This window comes from Rhipicephalus sanguineus, chromosome 1 (assembly GCF_013339695.2).
Source record: "Rhipicephalus sanguineus isolate Rsan-2018 chromosome 1, BIME_Rsan_1.4, whole genome shotgun sequence".
NCBI classification, from domain to species: domain Eukaryota; kingdom Metazoa; phylum Arthropoda; class Arachnida; order Ixodida; family Ixodidae; genus Rhipicephalus; species Rhipicephalus sanguineus.
Window position 1 is genome coordinate 61,119,069 of NC_051176.1, and position 27,365 is coordinate 61,146,433.

At 45.6% G+C, this 27,365-nt stretch overlaps 2 protein-coding genes across 2 annotated transcripts in view; both read right to left on the reverse strand.

The window, feature by feature from the left end:
* LOC119392086 (valine--tRNA ligase, mitochondrial) overlaps positions 1-27,365 on the reverse strand; it is a gene marked incomplete in the record, with an annotated part of 121,744 nt that overhangs the window by 46,197 nt on the left and 48,182 nt on the right. Inside the window, 5 exon segments of the mRNA XM_049416425.1 lie at positions 5,277-5,436; positions 10,528-10,632; positions 13,067-13,192; positions 14,297-14,367; positions 21,796-21,898. Of these exon segments, the coding sequence (XP_049272382.1) occupies positions 5,277-5,436; positions 10,528-10,632; positions 13,067-13,192; positions 14,297-14,367; positions 21,796-21,898 (565 nt within the window).
* LOC125758015 (tigger transposable element-derived protein 6-like) lies at positions 7,982-9,606 on the reverse strand. The gene has a single exon (XM_049414492.1). It carries the CDS (start codon positions 9,559-9,561, stop codon positions 8,188-8,190), a length of 1,374 nt encoding a protein of 457 aa, XP_049270449.1. The 5' UTR covers positions 9,562-9,606; the 3' UTR covers positions 7,982-8,187.

Below are 27,365 nucleotides of genomic sequence, written 5' to 3' on the forward strand. Positions count from 1 at the left end.
TGGTTCTACCACATCAGCAAGATTAGGCACAAAATTGGCATAATACTTGACCAGCCCGACAGAGGAGCGGAGACTAGCAGCATCAGTTGGCGCTGTAGTATTCATAATGGAAGCAATGTTTTCTGGTAATGGACAGATGCCATGAGATGTGATGCTGTTTCCTAAGAAGGAGAGTTCCTGTACGCCAAATACGCACTTTTCGTTTAACTTGAGCCCTGCCTCCTTAATAAACAGTACAGCGGCCAGGTTGGTCAAGTGTTCCTTTTCGCTCTTCCCAAAAACAATGATATTGTCATTACTATAGAACACATAACACCAGAGCATCCCTGTAGGCTTGTCGACATCATTTGTTGAAATGCAGCGGGGGCAGATGCCAACCCAACGCACACACGTTTGAAATGGAACAGGTGATTGTGGGTTATGAAAGTGGTCAAGTCGTCGCTTGCAGGATCAAGCACAACCTGGCGGCAGGCTGATGCGAGGTCTAACTTTGAAAAACGCGTTGTGACAACGAGGTTGTCGAAGAATTCCTCATTGTGTGAAAGAGGGAAGCTATTCATCACGACCCAAACACGAATGCCTCCATCTTTCTTTTGAACAATTACAATCAGAGACACCCGTTTTGAAGCATTAATGGACTCTATCATGCCCAGCTGCTCTAGCCGACAAAGTTCTTCAGATATCTTAGCTCGGAGTGAAAGAGGAAGGCGGTGAAGTTTCGCTACAGTGGGTGGAATCGAGAGCTGTACTTTGACACGATGCCCAAATCCATTGGTTAGGCCGAGGGTGGAGTAAAAAAAAAAACACCAGGCCTGCGCGGAAAGTGCAGCGCAGTCCAGCGAAAGCTGGAAGAGTGGCATTTCTAGAGGCCGTTGTAAACTCTCTTGGGACTACTAATACAAGTACACTAGCAAGGTACCCACTATGCCATAAATCATAACTTGGTGAAGCTGGGAAGCACACGCTATGCCATTATTCGTCATTTTGCAGAGAGGCGAGGTACCAGATACACATCTGTAAGGCATTATGTGCACTGTGTTGATGCGACGGCTGATGACGATGAAGAACCATGGCTCAGCCCTTTCTGGTTTGGAAGCTTTAAACAGCCCACTATACGTAATTCGCATTATGTGACGCCCGGTCGTTATTTCACTCTCCCACCACACTATATAACATACGTTAACGTGAGAAAGAGAGAGAGAGGGAAATAACTTTATTGAGACCCTGAGGAAATGGATCATGGGGGCCTTATGGGCTTCCTTGGCAACCAATAGAAGTGCACTTGCGAGGAACCCACTACGCTATAAATCATCATAACTTTTGTGAAATAGTGAAGTAGCCACTATGCCATTTTTTGTCATTGTGCAGAGAACCATGGTACCCGCTAAACACCCATAAGGCATTATGTGCACTTTGTTGATGCTGTGCCTGATGACGATGAAGAATTATGGCAGAGCCCTTTGTGGCAGAGCCCTTTGTAATCCCTTTGTATCGATACGAGGTTGGAAGCATTCAACAACCCCCTCGTTGCACAATTCGCATTGTGTGACACCTGGTTACAGAATTCGCATTGTGTGATGCCTGGTTGTTATTTTACTCTTCTACCGCGCTATATTACATCTGTTAATGTGGTTCCTTCCCGACATGAAAACTGCATAGGGTTTTTTTGCAAAAGAGCTTCAAGCACCAGCATGGCTCTGGGGCAGAATACTGGGCTCCCACGCAGAGGGCCCACGTTCGAACCCCGTTGCATCCTGAATATTTTTTCTTATTTGGTCTTTCTTCTTATTTCACGCGACAGCGGTTACGGACACCAGCGGCGGCGGACAACTACGGCGCCAAAAACGGCCGTTGTTGTGATCTCATTAACAGCTTTCGCTGTAAAAAAGGCATGCAAATTCATTGCACAACTGTGCTGGAAGACATGCAGATGAAACTGGTTCCTGCACTGGGACCTGTACGTTGGTAGCACTGTTAGTGGATGTAGTAGTAGTCTCAAGGCAGCGGAGGGACGAGTCATCAATCTGGAAGTCAACAGCCTTAATGGTGTGGACACCTAGAAGTGATGTGCCTTTTGAGACAATGCAGAACAATATGGACGCTTCTCGTTCCTTGTATGGGACTGGGACTTTCGAAAGAAAGCATCCTCGCACGGGGATAAGCTGTTTGGAATAATCTAGGAGCTTCACAAAGGGTGCGGACAGCAATGTCTGTCCAGCAAAATGCCTATCAAAAAGGTCACTCGCTAGAATGGAAATCGAAGATTCCGAGTCGATAAGGAATGTTAAGGCCGTGTGACCAACTGCTACCTTGACTTGAATTCTGGTGAGGCCGGATGTGGTTAAACATAGAATGCTCACAGCCTAATTGTCAGCCAATGTCTCATTGCTGAGTTCACAAACAGCAACGGCCTGTTGCTTCTTGTTGCATACCGCGCTGAAATAACCTATGAGATCACAATGATAACAACATTGGAGTTGGGCTGGGCAGCCGGATCATGCAACACAGTGCTGGTGTGGACCACAATGATAAGAGTAAGAGGATGAGCCTTATGGGCGCGGATGCGAGGCAGGTAGGCAGCTGTCGGGCTGCGGGATCGCTTCGGTACGAAATGTATGCAGGGGCCTGGCATTACGCGAAGGTGCTGTGCCTTTGAGGTTCCACAGCGCTGAGCTGTGCCCTGATACATGCTGAACATTGCCGGAAGCAAATTCTCGAATGTCCTCATTTGCCTGTTCAATTTGTGAAGCTAATGCCACTGCTCGGGAGAACAAGAGGGTCCAGCCCTCAAGAAGGCGGCGTTCGCGAAGGTGCTCAGACGCGACCCCTTCCACGAACTAGTGACAAAGCGAATCTTGAAGGGACGCAAAGGAACATGCTACGGCGAGCGCACATAATGCAGCAACATACTTCTGAACATACTGAGCAACATACTTCTGGGTGGTTGTCTATATTCCCTTTCATACTTCTGAACAGATTTTCCCAGTTGCTGAATACGACAGCGAAACTGATGCCTTTCTGCGCTGACATTACTTGAGCTTGTGAACTGTTGCTTTGAGGTTTCGACAGCGTTGTTTTAAACGGAAGGTTGAACGGCGTCCACACTAGCCTAAATACATTTACCGCCGGCAGCTGACACACAGTTCAGGGCAGCATTCGATGTAAGCAATAGGCTGGAGAAGACACGATGACCATCAAAGCCAAGCTGTGTAACAGCAAGGCCTTGCGACACTCGGGCTTGAAGTCGGATGCTCCTGATGTGAGTAGAAAGTTCTCAAACGTCTGGCACCATTGCAGCCAGGGAACAGGAGGGCAACCGCAGGAACGGGGGTGGTGGCGTAAGCCCGATGCAGAAGGAGAATTGCAGGTGTGGTTACGCTCCTTGAAAAGTGCCCCTTCTTTGCCATTATTGTATTTTGGCAGGAGCCACCGAGGAATCATGAAGTCAGCCGCAGTAGCAACCGGAAAACAATATTCAACTTTTATTCGGAGGCATGATATATACACACGTGACAACACTGGCGCCACTGGCGGCATGTAAGGTCAAACAGAAACCAAGATTGAATACTACAACAACCATTTTCACTATCTTTGATGCACAAGTCTATAACTTTACTAGTTAACTAAAACAAGAACCACAGGATTGGGTGCCACTGTAACTAGCAGATGCTGTCAACACTACATTTTCAACGGAAGTGCATCATAGATTTCAAAGACTTAGTTCGCAATATTGGTGCTACGTACGATAGTTCTGCTAAATTACTGCATGGCTCCAGCTTGAGCTATGCTCGGTTCCAGTGTAATACTAACAAAGTTAATGAAACTTCATTAATTAGCTAATATCACACTGCTCTTTGCCCAGCAAGTGGCGTCAGCCTCTTGAAGTCATTCAGCTGATGTGAGAGAACTGTAATTCCACAACAGGAGCTTTTAATGTTGTTTATAAAAGTAACCAGTTAGGACTTTAGGTTAGAATTGTTTAGAAATTTAGTTATTGCACTTGTACCGCTTTGTCCGACAGTACGTATGCTCGTGCTCCAAGTGTCAACGCCGGAAGAGCCCAGCGCACACAGTCACTAGACCACTACAGCCGTTGCCTTGTGCCTCCCGGCCCTTTGGTCGCATCGGCATAGACCTGTATGGGCCCCTTCCCTACACACCTGACGGGAACCGCTGGGTGATTGTCACTATTGATCACCTGACACGCTATGCTGAAACTGCAGCGCTGCCAGAGGCCACATCACGTGAAGTCGGCTTATTCATTCTTCAAAAACTCGTTCTTCGCCACAGTGCACCTCGCGAGCTACTCAGCGACCGCGGATGTACGTTACTCTCTGAAGCCGTGCAAGCCCTCCTTCGTGAATGCAACGTTGTGCATCGGACAACCAGCGCGTACCATCCGCAAACCAACGGAATGACTGAGCGCTTTAACCGCACACTGGGTGACATGCTGTCCATGTACGTGTCCGCTGACCACACCAACTTGGACTGCATACTACCCTTTGTTACGTATGCTTACAATAGCGCCACTCAGTCTACGACAGGATTCTCTTCATTCTTCCTTCCTTACGGCCGTGAACCTTCCTCGTTTATGGATACCATTCTTCTGTACCGCCCGGACGCTTCAGAATCCACGTCTCTATCTGAAGTCGCCAATTATGCCGAGGAATGCAGGCAACTCGCGCGTTCTTTAACCGCCCAAGATCAAGCGCGCCAGAAGGACCGTCACGACGTAAACCTGCCTCCTCAGTCATATTCGCCTGGAACGTTGGTGTGGCTTCGCGTTCCCTCCTCTGCTGCTGGCCTTTCCGCAAAGCTACTGTCTAAGTACGAAGGCCCCTACCGCGTCCCACGTCAAGCATCCCCAGTCAACTATATTATTGAGCCTGTTCAATCATCTACGGACCGCCGTCGTCGCGGCCGCGAGACTGTTCATGTCGATCGACCGAAGCTGCACTATGACCCACCAGTTGTACCTGTTCCTTAGGTCGCCAGGATGGGTCCTTTTCCGTGGGGGAGTGATTTGTAACATGGTAGGGCGCAGACAAGAACGCCAGCGAAAGAAGACGAGGACGGTTGTTGTTGGTGCTCGCGCTGGCTCGACTTGGACCGCTGATCGCTTCAGCTGTGGCAATCTTCTAATAAACGCGTCACTGCCTCAACGTTAAACGCATACCATCCCACTGCACTTCCTTTTCATGACTTCAGTTATCAGCCACAACAAAAGGCAACTAAGTGCAATGAATAAATCGAGAGCATTGCTCAAAAGGCTGTACCTGTGACGTCGTATAAAAGCAGAGCCAGGCGCAGAGCATCACTGCCACACTTAGTGACGCCATTGGGGAATGCCTTCCGCTGACTTCTTAATGCTGTGCGCAGTTCTTCTTTACCGATGTAGCCTCGTCGGTGCAGATCATAAGTTGCTGCCTCCATGTCCTGCAGTTATATACGGGATGTATCCATTAAAATGTGAGCAAACCTCAAGAAATTATTTGATGCTGTGACAAAGTCATATTTAGCAAAGAAGCAGCCCAAAATTTGGTAAGGTTTTCTTTCAGATATGAAGTAGTTCTTACACGAAAATGTAGTGCATTACTGGCATTGTCTACGGAAAAAGTACAGTCATGGACAGCCTAAGCTGAAACAAAATAACAGCAGACAACAGAAACTGGTGGTGCGGCCCAGCTGTGAGAATGTAAAGCTGCGACGAGATAAAATGCGTTCAAGAGTGCCCTTTGCTGCTGCCATGTGAATCAGCCGGTTTCATCTTCTACACTACTGAGCAGCTCTCATGCGTGCGTTTTCTGTGATCTACCTTATCTGGAAACCTTTTGTCGTGTCAAGGCAATCATTTTATGACATAATTGGCAAAAGGGAATATAAATGGGACATCATCACATCTGAAACACATTTGTTACTTAAGACGGCAGTAGCTAATCTTTTTTTTTTGTTTTGAGAAGCAACCACAATGTCAAGCGTACATGACAGAAGAACGGATTGCTATACTGAAATGTTCAAAGCCAGGGTACCTCAATGTGAAATTGCGAAAAATATGTGCCAGTCGTTGGCAATGATAAAGTGAATGTGCCAAGCCCAAGAGGCCGCCTCCACAATGCCTCATGTCTTCTCGAGCAACGACGCCTGCAGAGGAACTGCTAATTGCTATGTAGCGGACCCCTTTCAGGCGGTAAGGGAGATTTGCGACCGCTTTAAGCATGTGGCTCATTAGGCGTCGTCTGGAAGAAGCAGGCCTCTACAGCCAGCCCGAAGACCCCTTCTCGACACCACCAATTATGCCTCTTGTCCGCCGAGCAACATCTGGTGTTCATTGACGACAGCACCTTCTGCACATGCTGGGATCAGCAACACCGAGTTTGGCGGCCTATGAATTATCGATAATTTTTTTAACTTCCTGGACGAATTTCAATCAATAGTAAGAAGATGCTGATTATCACCAAATAATTTATAAGAGTGGGTTTTATAAAGTAACAACAAAAATTTAAGCGGCTTATTTCTTTATTCTTTTGTATCACCAAGATTACGTGCATGGTGTGCAAGACAGCGGGGGCGGGTGCCGCGCGGTGAATGTGTGGGGCTTGTTGCCGTGCAAGGGCTTCGGTTCCATACAAAGGATAGAGGCGCATTTTGATACCGAGTTTTACTGCAACATCACAAACACTGTAATGGTGCATTTTATTCTAAATGGGCCATTTCCGATGGGTGTTCAGCACGATGGAAGTCCTGTGCACTGCCCTAAAAAGGTTGAAGCTCTTTTGGAAGATAGGGGAATTATGACTGGCCTCCAAACAGCCCCGATTTAAACATTACTGAAAACATCTGGGCTTTAGAATGAAAAGTCACTGGCAAAGAAACGCATAACAGCAGTGCTGATGAGGTGGCAGTCGCTGATGAATGGAGCGGCTGCGTCCTTATACGCGTCCCTGCCCCACAGGATGGCTAGCGTAATTTCAAGTACAGTAGACTTTCATTAAACGGAACCTGAAGGGACCAGGAAAATATGTTCCATTTAACAGGAGTTCCATTTACTGAGAGATGAACTGGGGTGCGGAATTCAAGCATGAAACCAATAATACTAGAGGCAGGTGTTCCATTTAAGCAGCTGTTCTGTTTAAGAGATTTCCGTTTATTGAGAGTCTACTGTACTAAAGCAGAAACATGAATAAATTGCTGCAGCAAAAATAAATGTTTTCTCGTGTGCTTTTATTTGATGCTCACTGCATGCATGCTCATCTTGCCACAACTAAGGAAATCCAGGCTAACAAAGTATCAAACAAATCTGTTCACAAAGATATACTTTGTCAATCAAAGATCCAGTGCATCACTTTCAAACATAAACGGACTGCAAAAAAGTCATTTCCAAATAAGTAAAATCAGACAAAACACACGTGTACTAGCAGACGAAAGTGGTTGATTTGCACAGCAGCAAAGGGCACTCTTGAACACATATCTCCTCGCAGCTTTGCTTTCTCACGGCTGGGCTGCACCACCAGTATTTGTCGTCGGCTGTTATTTTGTTTCAGCTTAGGCTGTCCATGACTGAACAGTCTGTGGAAATATTTCTACTCTCTGTGGTAGCGTAACAGGTAAGGCAGCAAAGCTCAAATATGTGGGTCTGATTATACATTGTAAGTACACAGGAGCACGATCAGTTACAAAAGGCACGACAAATTCAATCAGGAATGAAACAGTCACTTTACGCATGGGATCAGAACAATATGCACTCCAAAACGAATCAGTATAATAATGTCACCAAGATAGCACAGGAAACGCATGAGTAAACGATTTCAGGTCCGTGCTTTTGAGAATCTGAGGTGACAGATTGTTGCAGTTATTAATCAGACAAGGAAAAAAGGAGTACAGTCGAACCCGGGTATATCGAACTCGCCAAAAAACGTTTATTAGTTCGATATATGGCATAATTCGATATAGGCCCGCTATAGGATTTTGACACAAAGGCACATAACAATAAGAAAAGTACTTTATTAATATGGTGGCTTACTTGCGTGCCCTACTTTGGAACAAAATAGTCCTGGATTTTCTTCTGTGTCAACGACTTCGCTGCCTGCGACAGCATGCACGCCTCCACGTTGTCCAACGAGTCGGAGCAGCTGAGGCCGCAACCTTCCACATTCACGCAATAGCGCCGGACCAACGCAAGTGCATTAATCACTTCGGAGGATGTAGGCAATGGGCCATCGTCAATTTCCTTATTGCTGTCGCTTTGGCTCGTGGTTGGCACGACGTCTGCAACGTAGTCCTCATCTTGCAGCTCACCCATGATGGCGACATCATCGTCCGCACTGACGAACTCGTCGAATGTCGATCCGTCGATAGCTCCCAGGAACTCTGCCAGCTCGCTCCAAACTTCGGCGGAAACACCTGCGGTGTCTTCAGTGCTGTCATCGGAATTTGGGGTGTCATCACCAGGCATGCGGAAGCCGGCATGCCTAAAGCCCAGTTCTGGATCGTCTCCTTCATGACATCTGCCCACGATCTACTCAACATAGATAGAGCTCCGAGCAAGTCGATCTTAAGCTCCCTGCCGACACGAAGGTTCTGCAGCAGCCTCTCCACCAGGCGCTTCCGATAGCCGGCTTTCAGTGCGCATATAACGCCTTGATCCAGTGGTTGCAGTACAGACGTAGTGTTTGGGGGCAAAAAACGCAGCTCGATGTTGCTGAAGGTCGTACTGCAGTGGTGCGATGAACAATTGTCCACGAGCAGGCACACCTTGCGATTTTCGCCTACCATATCATCATTCCACGACGATAGCCACCTGCCTAAAAGCTCCCCGGTCATCCACGCTTTTGAGTTTGCTCGGTAGGTAACTGGAAGCGACAGCGCATTTCGAAAACACCGCGGTGCCGTGCTTTTCCCGATAACCAGAGGTCGAAGCTTTTTCGATCCGTCTAAATTAGCTGCCAACAGCACGGACACACGAGCTTTGTTTGCCTTGCCGCCGCAAGTCTTGTCGCCACGACACGCAAGTGTCTTGTTTGGCAACATTTGCCAAAATAGAGCGGTTTCATCCGCATTGAAGATATCTTGGGCTTGATATCTTGCTGCGATATCTCGCCAGTTTTCCTCGAGCCATTTGTCTACGCTGTCCAGGTCCGCCGCTCTGCTTTCACCTGTAACAGCTTTGCCAACGATGTCGTGCCGTTCTTTGAACCGTTGGAGCCAGCCTGGAACGCCTTGGAAATCGTTCCTGCCAAGCAGGAAAGCAAGGTCTTTGGCTTTCTGCTCGATCATAGGGCCGGACACCGGGACGTTTCGCGACCGAACGTCCACAAACCATTTGTAAACGGCCGCTTCAACATCTTCGTACACAGCAGTGCGCACACGTCGGGTGCCACGGGCACCTGGCCTTTTGTCCGACTTGGCTCTGATGTCTGCCTTGTTCTTCAGGATAGTACTCAAGGTGCTCCTTGGAATTTTGTACGCGGCGGCGACGTCGGACTTCTTTTCACCGCACTCGACCCGATTTATGATTTCGAGTTTCGCGGCGAACGGCAAATTCTGCCTCTTTGCACAAGCCATGACGACAGCGCGCCAATAAAGTTCACAGAGCACCAACAGGCAACACCACCAGCACGGACCACACTGAATGAGGACTCGAGGAAAACAGGCAGCAGCAGGCACACAAGCATAAAGAAAGAAAAAATGACGCTCACTTCTACCGCCTCCGCGCCTCGGAGAAAGCACGACGGCCTCTGATTGGCTGTAAGCGCTGCGAGCGGGCCAGGATCATTTCTTGCAGGGGGGTGTTCGCCCGTGCACAACCGGGGCTAAACCACTTTTTCTAGGGTGGTGCCGGCAGTTTTCCCCGCCACCGCGAGGGAAAGCCAACTTGCTGGGGCACTTTTGAGGCACATGGAGTTTGATATATAGGTTGTCGTTGCTATTTTCATTCGATGTAACAGTAACTTTTGCTATATATTCTCAATGTAAATTTACCGTGTTTAGAAATTGTTCGATATACGGGATAATTTGATATAAACGGGTTCGATATAGTCGGGCTCGACTGTACCCGTATACATTAGTGTGACAAGTGACTTTTTTAGGGTGAGACGAATATGTTTCGTGGTGGAAGATAGGTTTGTGACAGGGCAACCTAAAGTTTCCACGCGCAATGCCAGTGCCTGATGCTCCTTTAGTGGGTCGACACAAACATCGAAGGTCTTCGGCTTGTATATCATAGCGACCATATACTGCTGTGCAAGTGTTTTTGGCAGAATGTGTCTGCCGGTGATGGCGTTTAATCTAATGGTGACTACCAAGCATAGGCTCATCATCCTGAAAGCTTGGCACACACCATTATTATGTTGTACAGTGCCACAGCAGCCTTGAAAACATGAAATGAGCCGCTTAAACTGCATATTCAAGGAAAATTCCCAAACAACACAAGATCTAGTGGCCCTCACACACAAAGCAACAGTGCAACAGTGCAAAGACAACCGTGCAGTGTACACATTGTAAGCTGCTCTTCTACAACAAAGCACGCACCTGTAAAGACTTTCCATGGATGATGTCAAGTGGATCAAGGACATTGCCAAGAGACTTTGACATCTTACGCCCTTCCGAGTCTCGGATCATGCCATGTAGCAGAACCTGTGGGAAAAAAGGAGAGAGTAATGTGTCTGGCCATTTAAATTAAACCACGAACATGCAGCCGGCTCTTAGTAACAATCAATTTCACTGGTTTTTATTAGGAAACTTTTTTCACCTTCAGCAATAATTGAAATCATACTTCAGTAGACTATATTAGAGATTTCAAATACTTTTGCAAGCTCTGTTGCACCCACAGACATGGACTCCTAGCTCGTATGCAAAAAAAAAGTGCTTATAAGTAGAGCTGTGCAAATAGCAAAATTTTGGGTGCGAAGCGAGTTCGAATATTGAAGTGTGAATGCGAATCGAATCGAATAATTTTCGAATATTTCTTGAATATTTTTCGAATACTTCGAAGCGAAATTGCAGAAAAAAAAGTTAGGATTTGTTTTATCAAGAATGAGGCAATGTAGAGGCCGAATTCTATTTATGTACATGATTTGGTGCAACCAAAATGTTGCCGACAACACTTTACACGTGATAGGCAAAGATGCCATTTCCTCAGCTTCTACTCCTCTTTCAACTTCTGTGGAAGCCCAACTGATGTGGTGGACAAGGGTGTGCTCCCTTCAAGTCCGGAATTCCAAATCTGCCTCGTAGACATCGATATATAAGGACATCTGAAATTTTGGATGCAAAAAGCTTCAGTGTCCGATTTTTCGGACTTCCTGCCCAAATTTCAGGTCCAAAACAGCGTTAATTGAGCCCCCACCTCTGCCACATCTTACATCTCCATGTTGGAACCAGCGTTATCTTGAGTTAATACATTTGCGACCGTAGCGGAGCTTGAAAGGCAGCTTTGCCACAATACCGGGGTGTGATGAAGTGAAGCATATTGAAAATCTAGGGACCACTTCCAATCGGACGTTGACTGTGTCTTGGCGAAGTTCGACCGTAACGGAGCTTGAAAGGCAGCTTTGCCACAACACCCAGGTGTGATGAGGTGAAGCATATTGAAAATCTAGGAACCACTTCCAATCGGACGTTGACTGTCTCTTGGCTAAGTTCGACCGTAACGGAGCTTGAAAGGCAGCTTTGCCACAATACCGAGGTGTGATGAAGTGAAGCGTATTGAAAATCTAGGGACCACTTCCAATCGGACGTTGACTGTCTCTTGGCTAAGTTCGACAGTAACGAAGCTTGAAAGGCAGCTTTGCCGCAATACGAGAGTGTAATGAGGTGAAGCATATTGAATATCTGAAGGGGTCACTTTCAATTGGACGTTGACTGTCTTAGTTTTTGGGAAGTTCGAATAGTTCGAATAGTAAAATTCCAGTGTGAATTGAATCGAATAGCAAACACTATTCGAAAAATATTCGAAATTTCGAATATTCGCACACCCCTACTTATAAGGCACAAAAACCAAATCTTTTCTACATACACAGAAACTACCTAACTTTAGAGCAAACGAGTTCAATTCCAATCATCTTAAAGCGACACTGAAACACTTTGTCTTGAGGCTGAGCAGCATGTCGCAATGGGTGCAGTGCCTTGAAAGATTTGCTCGCCTAACGATCGCACATTTTTTTCCTTTAAAGACTGACACTGACTTGGGAGTGTGATTATTACATGATGCAAAATTTTTGGAAGAATATTGGAGCACGGAGAATTCAAAGTAGTCGCAGGTCGAAATTTTATGATGGCTACTGTGACCGTAACCATTTAATCGTGTTGAACGGACCTACCTTTGTAACAAACACACACATTCACTAAGAATTGCATGAACAGCTCCATGGAAGGCCTGGCATGTGCTCGGGCAATGATTGCAAAAATTGTTAAAACAATGTTTTTGGAAACCATATGTTTCATAATTCCAATGCCTAATCTACACTGTATCCAAACAATTTCGCTGAAAATTGCGGGGATGCCCTTTTGTTTGTTTGCACTGAGGTATACTGTGTCCTTTGTTCCTTGAGCACGAGAGAACCCCGCAAAATGCTACACTCAAACCGCGATATAACGAACACGGATATAACGAATTGTCGGTTATAACGAAGTAAATGAAGAATAGTCTTGTCATAGATACAGTGTTACAAATAAACGTTTACAACGAATTTTCGGTAATAACGAAGTTATTTTCATGGCAGATTTGACTTTGTTATAATGAGGTTTGAGTGTACTATGCCTGATACTTTAGTCAACACAGATGACACGAAAAGAGCTCAATACCACACCACGTTAAAACACCGAAGTTTACAGAGCTGTCTTGCCTTTCCTGCTGCCAATTGTCATTATCTTGGCATCATTTGAATTCAAATCTCAAAGTATCACCTTCCCATTCCAACACCCCTCACATACAATGGCCCCACAGGAAAACAGAGGAAAAATTAAAGGACTGTTTGATGAAATTCACAATGTATGGAATGGCAGAAATTACCCAAATTAAGCAGGATTTCAAAATAAGTGCACTCAAATTATCCAGGTTTTACTGTACCTTATTGAAAGGCAGTTGTTCGGTGAGTTCTTTGCCCAGCATGACCATGCGTGCCACCCAGAAGAACAGGATATCTTGTCCAGTCTCCATCACAGACAGTGGGTAGAATTGGCGCAGGGACCGAGTCTGTAATGATGACCAAATGTACAGCCAAGCCCTGCTACACTGAATAATTTTCCTGAGGGCATTTCCACTCCAATAAAGCTTTTGCGAAACCAGTTGGACAGGGAACAATCACTTGCTGTGCACTGCCTCAAAATTCCAATCACAGTTTCACAATATTGCAAGAGTTCCTTCGCAATGTGGCTGCGTCGCAAGACCTGCGTATTCATCTCATGTGTGATTTCCATCAACGTGCGCAAACCTCTATTATTTTTCTTGCCAGAGAACCAGTTGGCAACAGACTGCCCATCCATCACGACTCATCTGGCAGATCTGAAGCACGTGCAGGCAATGGTAGAACTGTTTTTATCATTTACATCTTCTACGATGTTTATGACATTGTGAATAATGCGAGGCATAATGAAACTACTACATGTCTCTATTGATGCGACCGTGGACAATGACCCCACCAGTCTGGAGGAATGTGCAACAAGTCAAAGCGAAACTACATTGTGCCACAAACACTAAGGAAAAAAACCATGGTCGCTATTGAGACAATTGCCAAGAGGTTTATTGGCAAAGAATATGGCAAGAACAAGCAGCGGTCAGCAGCGTTCGGCCAAGCGCAGCAACCACGAGCTCATGCCGATGGTGATGCCGCTCAGGCGCAGAGCAATGCCGCTGAGGCCACTCTTCTTCTTTACACAATCACAGATGGTGATTGTGCAGCTCCAAAAGTATGCGCACAGCCAAAGTGCACAGAGTCAAAAGAGTTGCCGAAATCACTGTAGAGGAGACCATGGCTGCAATTGACCAAATCCTTGATGATGGTCATGGATGGCAACTATGCAGTTCCACAGGTATGCATGTGGCCAATGGACACCGCATCAATTTAGAACTACCGCGTGATGCAATTGCTGTGGACAAAACTGCAGTTGCTATAAGAGTGCTCACCATGCAGCTCTAAAAGTGTTCAGTCAAAGTTACATCATAAGCAGTGTAAACACAAGACTATGAGGCTACAAAATCATAAAAAGGCATGTATCATTTCCTCTTTCTTGTTATTTTCTGATGACTATGGTGGTGTGGGTTCATTTGAGGTGGCACACAATTATGAAAAGAACTTACCTTTTGTGGCCAGCCAAACACGGAGAACGGGAAAAGTGCGGAAGAGAACCATGTATCCAGGACATCTTCATCTGAAAGAAAGCAGTGAAAGAAGTGGGCTATAAATGAGGATGCAACTAGGGTTACCAAACATCCCGGATTTTGCGGGACTGTCCCGACTTTTCATACAGCGTCCAGAGTCCCGCGCCTTCCCTGTCAGGACCGCTTTATGTCACGGATTTGTTCTGGACCATCCAGTTAGAAATTTTTATGTGATCCAACGCATGCTTAACAATGCGCGTCACACTACAGAACATGAATTTCGTACGAATCACACGGACGAAGCAATGTTGCGGTGGCTAGCGGTGGCTGCGAGGGGCTTCACCACTTTAGCTGAACTTCCTGTGAAGTGTGACAACCTTTACGAGTACATGCTTCAGTAAGAGGAAGTGTTGCAAGCAGCACGTAGCCAGCTGAAGGATACCACTTCAAGAGGCCGCGACAATGAAAAAACAATAGATTTGTCTGGAAGATACTGCAATAAAGAAAACTGATTTCGCTGGCTCCCTCTGTTAGTGTATGCCTCCTCCCCCCCCCCCCCCTCCCCTCCTCTCCCCATCCCAATTCCCTTCATTGAAGAAGCCGATAACCCTAAATGCGCCATATACATTTTGTTAAAGTGGTCAAGTGAGAGGTTGAACAAGGGACAAAGAGAGTTGAACCGATACATTTGCTGTGACAGATTTACTAGCATTAAAAACTTAATTAGTTCCTGTCCCAAATTTTCTGAACTGGGTTGTTTTTTATGCTATCTATAAGAACAAGGGATGGCTTAGGGTGGAGCCAACATTTCGATACAGGAGCTTATCTTCAACAAAACCTTAACGAAGTGGCCTCCTCAAAATGCCAGCCAGCTCCACCCTCAGTCATCTGTTGTGCAACAACCATTGATCACTTTAAGTCGTTATCTTCCTATGATGTTATTCAGCTCTTGCCTCACAAGCCGCACCACGTGACTTCAGCTCCTTCTCTGGTTGATTCTGTGGGGCATCTCTTGGTGTTCCAGAGCGTAAAGGCAATGTTCCAAACACTCATCATAGATCATGAGGAGCTTGGATTAAACACGAACCTAATATGTGGTAGAGCTAATCAGCTTTAGAAGGGTAGTTAGTTGGTACACCAGGCTTACAGTGCAGAATGGCTTGATGAAGTAAATGACGGTGATTACTGTTTGGCCAGGCAGTGGCCAAAGAGTGCCATGACGTTTGTTGATGAATGTCAGTGTGCTTTTTTTTATCCATATGGAAAAGAATTTGAATGGTGAATATGATGTGGCTGTAAGGGCGGTAATAATCACCGTAAATGGTGTAAAATATACATATATTAAAATAATGTCTGTGAGTTGCGAGTGCTATGAAAATAAGAGTTTGTTATGAAGGAGTAATAAACAAAATGCGTCGATGCCGTAGCAGAATGCCTCATTAGAAGCTAGTGCCCTATAAAGGTGATCCAGTTGCAACTACAGTCACCAAGGGACGGTCGAGTTACAAGTAGCCAGACGAAATTATTCCTAAATGAGTTAACTTCTAGTAAACATTGAGACCGTTTAAAAGTTAGAAGGAGGATCATTGGCAAAAGGATGCTGGGTACCTGCTGTTAATATAGGGAAGGCAAGCACATTTTCCTCTGTGGTTCTAGTTGAGATCACTGAAGGAAGACAGCTGTAAGAGTACTGCCACATTTACAGCATCACTCACAGTTAGGAGGTGTGCCCTATTTAAACACAAAGGTTTTTATGCCGGGGTCCAACAAAGACTTCACTGATGTATTTCCGTAGTGGAAATAAGTCAGTGAAATACAGATGACAAAGAAAAACTAGAAGAAAAAGTTTCGTTGATTTGGATCACCTGGCAGTCGAACCCACAATCTCTCTGTCCACGATGATAGGTGCCGGCTGCTCTACCCACGGCGCAACCGGCACACATGCTTAACCCCTTAACCGTTTTGTTTTTTGAGTTTTTTTCGGTCAAAAATGTTTATTTTTTTTAAATTTGATATTGAATATTTTGCTTATAAAATGCATGCTCTCATTGACGAAAAAAAATTGAAGCATATATGAAGTCAAATTAGCCTAATGAAGTTTATTGTTCTATGGTCTCGGAGGCCAGCTACCTGCATCAGCAGAAACGCAGAAGAGGAGTGCTGCTTGAAAGCTTTCATCATTCCAGCTATGGTTTGGTTACAAACAGTCCATCATTTCACTGTGGAAGCATGGGCAGTGTATGGTGGGCCTCAAAACAAGGAATCACACAGAGCGCCTTGTTACTAGCCTTGCACCAATACCGGGTCTCTTTCCTCAGCTTCTTTCCATTTACTCCCAGCTTCTTGCAGCAAATGATGCCGGTAGGGACTGCTTTGTTTTGACTTGGGGGAATGTAAGTCAGAAAGTGCCACTCTTGCAGTCGTACAGGGTCGATCACATCAGATGGCCGGCCACGATTCACCCTTTGCGAGAGATCAAGATACCTACTGAGGAGTGCTTCGATAAGCGCAAGCCGGTAGTTGAGGTGGCTCATCTTCCCTCCATCTTTTTTGATACAACACAAATGAGTTGAATGTAGCTTCATCAAGCAACTGGCAAAAGATCTTTTTATAATAAATCTTCTGCCGCTTTCTTGTGACAAAGTAGTTGGCCAGCATCTGGTCCGACTTGTCCACACCACCCACTGTATAATTGTAGTCTCTTACGATGCTTGGCTTTGTGACGTCTCGTCCTTCTGAGTGCCATACCTATTAGTTGCTTTCACAATTAGTGAAATAATATCATCGTCGAGAAACTGGTGAATATAACACATGAAGTCATCAGGCGATGCTATATAGAATGCCTTACCGGGGATGCTCAGAAACGGGAACCGAGGAGGCTTCTTGATGGGGATGTCGTTCATGTCAACCTCCCTTCATTGACGCGCACTCATGATGGTGTCCTCTGAGCAGTCTTCCTCGTCTGAGGAACTGCTAAAAATGATGTCATCATCAGTATCCCTCTCGCTTCCAGAATCAAAGCAAACTTCGGTATCTGAATCATTACCGCCTGAAGAGCTGGACGATGATGAAAGGCTTCTTTTTCGCGACAATGCACGAGCAAGGCACGCATCACCTTCACTGGACGCCGTTTTCTAAGCGCATGTCGCGAAAAAATGTGAAATGGCGATTAAAAAAAAAAATTGCAAGCAAGTGCTGCCATCTGTGAAGTGACACACAAACTAGCTTGGAAACAAGCGAATCTTGTTCAAAATGCTCATGGGTAGATATTATTTTAATGGACGAGCCATACTCGTCCAGAAGAGTTTGGGCAGTTTGGGAAGGACGACCAAGGAGTGAGAGAGAGAGAACAACTTTATGAAAATGCCTGCAGAGACGATTAAAGCTAACAAATGGGCCTTATATCACCCATGCCTTCCACCTCTCATGCCGCTCTTGGTTTGCAAGGGTGTTGTCACCGTCTAGGAGCAGTGAAGTACTGCATCATAATACTAACGAGCGCCAACAGGGAGTGTTTCGGTAGTGTCAGCGCAGTGTAGGCTGGCTCTCCGATTTCCACTCCCAATTCGTTTCAACAAAATTTACCCGCCCCCCCTCCCCCACCGAGGCTGTCGGTGTAACACAGTGTTCGCAGTCATTTGATTCCGTGACTGCGCAGCTATGCGCTCTGTCTTCTGTGTCGTGTCAGAGTGTATCGCCTCGTCTCAAGCATAGTGACGCTTCCACATGCACCAACGGCATTTTTCAGCCGTCTACTGCGTAGAGTGTGATGGCATCGACTAAGAAAACTGCTGCAGTAAGCGCCGCAAAAAGGCAACTTGAACATATTCGAAAAACAGCACAAGCATGACACAGACACAGAAGGAGAAGGGACAAAACACAGCGCTGACTTGCAACTGAATGTTTATTGAAAGTACATGTACTTTTAGAAACGATAACTACGACCATCGCACACATGTGACCATTCTAACGCAAAGGACGACAAAACAGTATCTATCGTGATTACAAAAATAAAACACGAAACAGACCACGTGTACACCCCAAGAAAGGAAGCATTAGGATACTGTACTTTCTAAAAATGCAAACTTGCTATCGTGTAAGACAATAGAAGGTACACTGACACACTGCTCACCCCTTTTTCTAATGTTGTAAGCCTCAATTCTTTCTCTTGTGATTTGATCTCGGTGTACTTGATCTTGTGACTTGATCTTGGATAGAAGGGCAACGATGTCGACGGGTGAATGTCATACGGGTAAGTGCTTTGATGCAGCGAGAGACACGCCAGCAGGAAGCGGAACACTTTTGCGTGTTCACAGCTCAAGCTACGAGCACTGCCTCTTGCTTTACTGAAGTGCTGTGTGGTACTGTATGCATGAGTAGAGATATAGGTGACCCAATTACTGGAGAGCACACACCTTGCCATTTCTCTCCTCAAATGGCAACGCTTTCGCTGAGCTCATATTGAGTACCAGTGTGTACTAGTTGTCGCCATCTCTGAGCGGAATTCACCATACGCTGTGTCCGGGTGTATGTTAACTACTTCAGCTACCACAAAGTTTTAATCATGACCATTGACGTTAGTCGTTGGGATGAAGATGTGCCACCAGGCGTCAACAAAGGTGCATCCACATCAAACAGTGCTACAGCCGCCAAACACCAACAGATATTGTGGAAGTTCTCATTTATCGAAGTACGTACAATAAACATTCAACTACTTACGTGATGACACGTTTCACTTTCGTGTTATTCCGATTCCTACGATGGAAGGATCAAACATGTTTTTTTTTATGTACAAAGCAGTACTTTGTTGTGTCTCTCAGATGTCCCAAACTTTGGCTTGATTGTGTGTAGCTTGTTTGTAACAGGAGTGTCGCACAGCCAATGTTTTGTTATGGCGTAGAAAAAGGTTAAAAGAGTAGTTACAGAAAAATATTGCATGTTTTTTTTTTCTGTTGCATAACTCGCTAATGACCCACTTATCATGTCCTGAAAGCTTGTTTGTTCAAATGCATGGCGGTTAATTATTTGGAAATGTGTTTATACAGCTGAATGATTAAATTTGCAATAGTATTCGTATTTGACCTTTTCAAATATCTTACTGAAAGAAGCTCCAGTCTTGCGCCTTTACGGTAATGCATCAGCAGTCCCCCAGTGATTAACGACTGCGGTGTGAGTGTGCCGGTGTCTAAATGGATAAGCATCAGAAATACACGGGGGCGTGATGACGGCTGCCAACGAACGCACCGGCACCTCTCCAAGACAACCTTATCAACAATAAGCATCTTAAAGAAACTAAATCATGAACTGTCTGCTTGGCAGTGCATGTGACTTAGCATGCAGTTGAGCGCTGTTGTCGCTAGTGTAAGTATACTGCACACATTTAATAGTAGACAACAACCCCAACACGCCTCACTGCCATTTGCTGCCACGCCCTAGTGCAGGACCGCTTCAAGTGCACGCTTGCAGAAAATGAAAGCAGCTCGTCGTCACCGCATTGGTCCAGCAAGATACACGCTGCACCTTTACGCAGTCAGGAGCACTTAGAGCCTGTGAACACGAACCACACTGTGCAAGGGCAAACTCACGCTTACATATGTTACAACGAACGTCCCGGCACTGACGGAGTGAGCTTACAAGGTGATGCACAGCGGTGCAGCAGATACCGCATTTTATATGAAGCTCCACCTGTTTTTGCTAATGGATCATCGTGTGCGCACATGCCTCAAAGAAAGCAGGACAAGTAGTCTGATCGCTGCGTGTGTAGTTCAGGAATGATTCGACGGTAGCGCACTGTCGTGCGAGCGAGCTTTTGTTTTTCCGCGCTTTGCTAAAAAGGAAGGCATTGTAGTTAGCACTTTCGGTAATATTCACTACGGCGTCATCACATATATTGCTTTCTTGTAGGTAGCGCCAGCGCAGGTCGGGCGACAAATTTGTTTGCGGTGGTTACAGCGTAGTTACACTGCGTTCCTGGTAGTGCCTTTCCAAATTCACAAAAGGCAATTCACACTTGGGCGTAGCGTGCCTGCGGCATTGTATTTTGCAATAAAGCCTCATTACCTCAGAATAACAGAGAGCTGAGCTAGTTGGTAAGTATTCATTCTAAAAAGACAGGGCGGCATTTGTGGTGTCCTGACTTCTTTCTTGTGTCCGTGTTTGCGGTGTCTGTGGTGTCCTGACTTTTTGCTTGTGTCCGTGTTGAATGAAATGAAAACTCATTACCTCTGTTCGTGTGATCTCGCCATTTTGCAAACGTCCGTCGGCAGCGAGTGCGCGCCGAAGGCGGTCCTCGAAAAAGCAAAATAGCATGCTCGCCACCGACACCGCATTTTGAACCGGAGTTGTTGTGGCTCTGTCGAGCAGTGAAAACAGGGGTGAAAAAAGAAAAAGGAACCCCCCCCCCCTCAAATTTGGGATCTGTACTTGCGAAAACTCCTAGAACTACAATATGATGATGATAGTGAGGGAACCCGGCATTACTATGACCACCTGAGGTTCGTTAATGTTCACCTATATCTCAAGTACATAGTCGTTACATTTCACCCCATCGTAATGCTGCCGCCGTGGCCAGGAATCAAACAAACTCCCTCGTACTCACTCACTATTGTGACAACACAGCCACTAAGCCACCATGACTGGCACAAAACTTCATTTTTTTTAATGCAGTGTTGCCACATTAAAAAGCAAAAAGGAAAGAAAAATGTGTTCAACAAGCAAATTGAACCTAAGCCATCACAGTCACAATCTCAATGCTTTAGCATTACGCTTCCTGGCAGGTACAGAGAGTGATTGCTTTGAGCAATAATAGCTTTTTAGCTAACAGCTTACAAGTATTGTTTTCAACAGATATATATAGTGAAATAAAAGATTAATGGTGAAAACTGCACCTGTCTTCATTATACGGTATTGTATTCATATTCGAAAAATTTGATATTTGCACACCCCTAGTATATTTACTATATCTATGTTGCGAAAAGCTACCAAAGTATCTTTTCCATCAGCAGTCTATGCCTCTGTAGTCAGGCATCCAACAGAGAAGAGTTACCTGGTTGCACATGTAGGCTGAGTGAAGCAAGTTGTACAATTCATTAAAAAAGAGTTCTCCTGTTTTGAAGGACTTATTATGCCACTAACAACTCGTATTGAGCCCGTAAATATGATAGACTTTGTGAGACAAGTTTGCTTTATATGCAAACAGCAGAGAAAGTAGCATATGCTTCCGCTGTGAAAATGCTTGAGCGTGCATTTAGTGCACCAGACGGTGAAAAGGATGGTCCGAAGTGTGCAGAAGCTAAACCTTTAGAAGTGTCTGTATAAAATTCCTCACCCGCGTACTTTGCCTGAAGTTCAAGAAAGCGGGAATGTACATGTGCCTCAGGTGCACACTTTGTTGTTTTTACATATCAAAGCTTTGGAAGGCAGTGCAAGTGATGTAGGACTCTCTACAATAAGACAATGGAGCACCATGGTATAGCCACCTTGTCGCAAATGCAGCACATCCTCCCGCTCCACTCCCAGCTTCCCAGCAGCCTTGGCAGCTGCCTCCTGAGCAGTTGCTGCGCTCACCCACACCTCCTCGCTCTGCAGAAGTGTATTGACAGATGCACGAAAACATGGCACATATGGGTGTAACATTGACAGGCAGGCACGAGTAAAAGAAAGTGGACAACACTCATCGTGTATGAGTCCCACGTGCACAAGGAACCACATGCTATGAAGTTTTGCATAGTCCCATAATTGAGCATGGTAGGTTAAGCAAGCCAAGAGAAGAACCCTGCCAATGCATTTTTTAAGAGATAACTTATAGTTAGGGAAAGTGCAACATATGAATGCTTGTGAGAGTGCTACTGATGAGGCAGTAAGCTTCTCTCACATGAAACCTCAGCTGAAGTCAAATACACAATAAGCCAACAAACTGCTCAAGAGTTTCATCAGTAAAGCTTGTTATGGCAGCCCGACATTCGAGATTGTGAAACAGTTCTATGCCACGATAGCCAGGAGGCACACTCTACAAAATTTGTAGAATAAAAGCTGTATAAACAGGAATAAGGTGCCTCATACAGGCTGGTCAAAGTTTTGACCTATCTAAATGTCACCCTGAGGCACCTTATAATTGCTGATACAACTTGTATTCCACAGGGTATACCATCTTTACAATGAAATTCTATCTATCTTGTACTTGGGTAAAGCACCATCACCACAAACATTTTTCATTGATCTTGAACTTCTGACCAGCCGGTCAAACAAAAAAACTTCGGAATCCACACTATAGATAACACTGCTAACCATCTAAAAAATCAAGAGTGCAGTTGATACATGGGTAATTTTTAAACATATTCTTTGGGAGACTTTTAACAAGGCTCTGGGGGTGGCTTTCACACAAGTGCGGCTATATATGGTACCACTAATGAACAATGCTGCATTGGTGGTTCACTGTCACTGTTATTGGAGAAAACAACTGAAAATAGAACTACAGCAAACAGAAGCCTGACAGACATGACCTCTCACGAAAACTAAATAGGAGTGAAAACAGTGCAAAATTTGGCATGTATTGAATACAAATACATAGCTGTGTGCCTGTCATCTTTGCAGCGTCCTATACTTTATGCTGTTCAATTCCCTTCAAGACCTGTCGCCAAGACCACTTCAGCAGATTCCTGTAGTAACCAAAAAGCACTTGTGCTTCAGAAATTAAAAGCCGAGAAAACATAACAGGAGTGCACCTACAAGGTTCAAATGCACTCACATTTCGAATGTGCAGCATCATGAAAACATATTAAGAGCACTATGCACATGAAATGCAGCTAAGCCTCAATATAAACTTCCATATAGTTAAATTTTCTATACATTAAAATACTTTAATTTTCTGTAACTTAATGTCCATTGAATACTAACCATTTTTTAGCCCCAATATTGACATGCGTACTAGCTTTCTTTCACTTCACGGGGACTGTCTTTTTTACTTTCTTGTGACCCGCTTTATTGCTCAGCGCAGGCCATGCTTAAACTTGAACGCTGCTTTGCAAATGACACCGACTATTCTACAAACATTGCATGCCCGACACGTATGTTTCAGTACCTTCCAGATTGTACGAAAGCATCAGTGATAACACTAGAATGACTGTGACAGGTATAAAACTCACACATTTCACTGCCGATCAGTTTTTTTTTTTCGATTACTGATGACTGACGTCTGTGCTTGCCACTTTTGCGGCACTTTAGAGTTACTTGGCAGAGTCGGGTGCTGGACCTGTTGGTACATAGCTTGGAAAATCAACCAACCCAGCCTTGATGGACGTGTGTGTGTGTGTTTGCCAAATTTTCTCCACTTGCGTATAAGACCTTCAAGGCTGGGTTCGTCGACAGAGTTGCTTCTTTTACTGGGAACAAGTTCGCGCAATAAAGTGGTTCATCTTTACCGGCTGCATTTTGTTTTATTCACCATCACAACCCCGTGACATCTGGTGGAGGTGCTGGTTCCTTCACTTTCCGGATGCCTACGAAAAGTCGTGAAGCAAGCCCACAACGTGAAGAAGGCACCGAAGCCCTCCCGGATTATCGGACGAGCCACAGGCAGCAAGGACTGCCACCAGAATACGGACCCCTACCCGCTAACACGAAAGCCTAGATGACGAAGACAGCAGGCGCAATGATGGCCGTTGCATTGCCTGTGACAGTTGTCATGCAGCAGCCCAGGGAGCCGCCAACCTTCTGCGGATCATCACTCGAGGACCTAGAAAGCTGGCTCGAAGCATACGATTGGGTCGCAGTATTCAACAATTGGAGCAATGAAGATGCGGCATGTTTATTTTGCCTTGGAAGATGCCGCTTGGACCAGCTTCAAGAACCAAGAGTCAACCCTGACAACATGGGACATTATCCGCTTCAGGTTCTTGGCTACCTTCATGAGCATCGTCTGTAAGGTGAGGGTCGAAGCTCTGCTTGAAGCCCAAGTGCAGCTGCCATATGAGAACGTGGCACTCTTCACAGAACAAATCGACGTGCTTATTGATAGCCACAATGTCGAGATCGACGATCTCGACGCGCTTATCGATGGCTACGTCGTCACTGCTCTGGTCGACACTGGAGCCGACTACTCCATTGTCAGTGGCCCGTTCGCCGCCAAGCTGAAGAAAGTAAAGACCGCTTGGGAGGGACCTGAAATCTGGACAGCTGAAGGCCACCTAATAACGCCAACTTGAGTCTGCACAGCGAGAATCACGAGTGACGGACAGACTTATTCAGCAAGCTTTGTAGTCCCACAGCATTGTTCGAGGGATGTCAATCTAGGCATAGATTTCCTAAATAAATATGGCGCAGTCAATGACTTAAGATCCCAGTCGATAACGCTTTCCACGGACAATGCCATACCGCCAGATCATCAAATCAGTCACCATGCCTTGAATGCGATAGAGGAGCAGGTCACCATTCCGCCTCTCTCCAGCGTCATTTCTGTCGGCACCGAAGAACCCACAGACTTATAAAACATCATTGAGGGTGACCAGCACCTGCTCCTGAACCGTCAGATTTGCTTTGCAAGAGGCATAGCTGAGCTGCGTCATGGGAAAGTGAGGGTAATGCTTACAAACTTCAGCCACGAACAGACACCTCAACATTGGTACGACGGTCGCCTACATGGATGAATTCATGTACGGCAGCAACACTTTCACCTTTGATGCTACCGAACCTTCTTCGACGAACCAAGGTCCGCAACGAGCTTTCGACGTCACTTCGGGCCTTTTGAAGCATAAGCAAGAACAGCTTAAAGCCCTGCTCCTGCAATACAAGGACTGCTTCGCGTCGTCGTCAAGCTTTGCACATATGCACTCAAACTGATTAAAGGTGCATCGCCCATCACTTCGCAGCATTTTCGATAGCATTTGTGGATGGTCATCCTGCGGTGGTTGCTAGTGAACGGCACGAATTTGTGTCCTGTAAGGGCAGAAGCTGTCCAAATCACAGTGAGTAAGGCATACGTTAAGGAACACTATGGCACAGACGCCATACAGTGGCCAGGATCATGGCGGACTGCCCGAAGGATGGCCTTGCCATAGTGGCCAGCACTGCTCACAGCATCAAGGTAACGTCATGTGAATATAACCCATACAAAGGTAGGCCTTGTTCCACCCGATTCTGTGGTTATAGTTCAATAGACACTGTAAGAATTCTGAATGCATAATATTCTTTGCACTGCAAATTATACTTCCTATTATCTTTCCCCGCAAATTGATAACACACAAAAGTGTGCCTCGATTTTTAGAGATCAGTATGCAAGTAAATGTGGTAATGCGTTGATGAGAGTGCCCCCTAATGCATCTTATGGACATTGCACTTAGCAGATTATTTATTTATTTATTTACTCTCATACCCACAGCACCATTCAGGCATTACAGTGGCCTCCGAGGCCTGGCAGCACATCTCGAAGCCATGACAACATGGCCAGCTAACTTCACCATGGCCAGAAACGACACAGCGCTGCTTCAGCATGCACACAGCATGCAATTTTAAAGATGTGTTTGCCAACAAATGCACGTAATCCAACCATTTGACCACTAGTGCCCATAGCAGTTTCAACTGATTTACAGCATCACTAGTATTTTCACTACATTAAAATCACGGGTAAATATGTTTCTTTATATTTAGGCTAAAAATACACGGTGCTTATGGATACTGACAAGTGTGCACTGCTCATGTTTTATTGCAATAGCAATTATAGAAACACTCTAATGCTACATTTGGCTGGTGATATTCGAGTGCTCCACAGTGCCCTGGTGATGCTTGAAATTGAGCACTCTACATACATTCGGCTGGATCTTTAGGTGAACGGCTCTCCAGCTCAGAGTGCTCCAAGGTGCTCTCAACTCTGACTGACGTGTGTCCGAGATGCGACTCCTCCAGATTTCATTCGGGTGTGATGTGCTGAAAGCACGCTGCGCCTGCATGCCTTATTTGTTTGTCATGGAAGACACATCCTTTTCCGGCCTCCAACTGCTCTGGTGTGCGGCTGCACATTCAGCTTGGACAAGCCTTCTCTAGCTAGGATCAAGAGGGGCTCTGTATTACTGCAATCCCAGTAAAAGCGCAGTAGCACCCGGCAGAGTGTACCATAAGAGCCAATTTCCTATTGGTGTTGCGGTGATATTTTATATAAAGTCCTCCTTTAGTCAGCCCGGCATTGCGTGGCTGAACACACTGGTGGCCAACATTTCTTTGTCAATGTGGCTTTTTGGGCTAGTTGGTTAAATGCATCAAAAGGTTTCATAGCGCCAGCAGACAGGGACGAGGAAGACAAAACGGGACAAGCGCTAACTTTCAACTGAATGTTTATTCTCAGAAGTAACAGAATATGAAGATCCGTACACAGAAGAAGGCCCAATCACCGCACATGGAAACCTGCTGCATCCAGAAAGGTGAATTCAATTGAAGTCAGCGCCATCGAAGGGCAGCTGACACAGCTATTACCAGCCTTTGCTATCAGGGCGGCTTCAGTAATCTCTCGCACATTTTTATTGGAATTCCTATATAGAACGGTGCACTCTTTTAACAAAGTTTCGCATTCACAATCACTACAGTGTATGGACACGTGACCATCCCGATATAAACCCACCTTCCGCTTGTGTTCTCTTAGCCTATCATATAGGCGTCTCTTCGACTGTCCTACGTAAACCTTCCCGCAAGAAAATGGGAAGCGGTACACCACGTTGTTTATACACGAGACAAATGGAGACTGATGTTTCTTTACAAATTCTGCACGTTTCTTGGCTAACAGGTCTGTGGCCTTGCAAATGCTGGTTAGTTTCTGTGGAGCAGAAAATACAACATTTCTTATCTTGCAGGTAATCTGCGGCAGATGAAAAGGCTGAGCAAGGCGAGATGGCTGGGTGCTTCGTGTGTGCTGCATGCAGTGGTAAGCATACTGCACACTTTTAAGAGGTGACAACCAAAATGTGCTGCACCACCGCCTCTTAGTGTGAGACCGCTAAGTGCACTGCACAGACATGTTGCTTTCAGGAAGGAAAGCAGTTCATCGCCATTGCCACACCTGTGT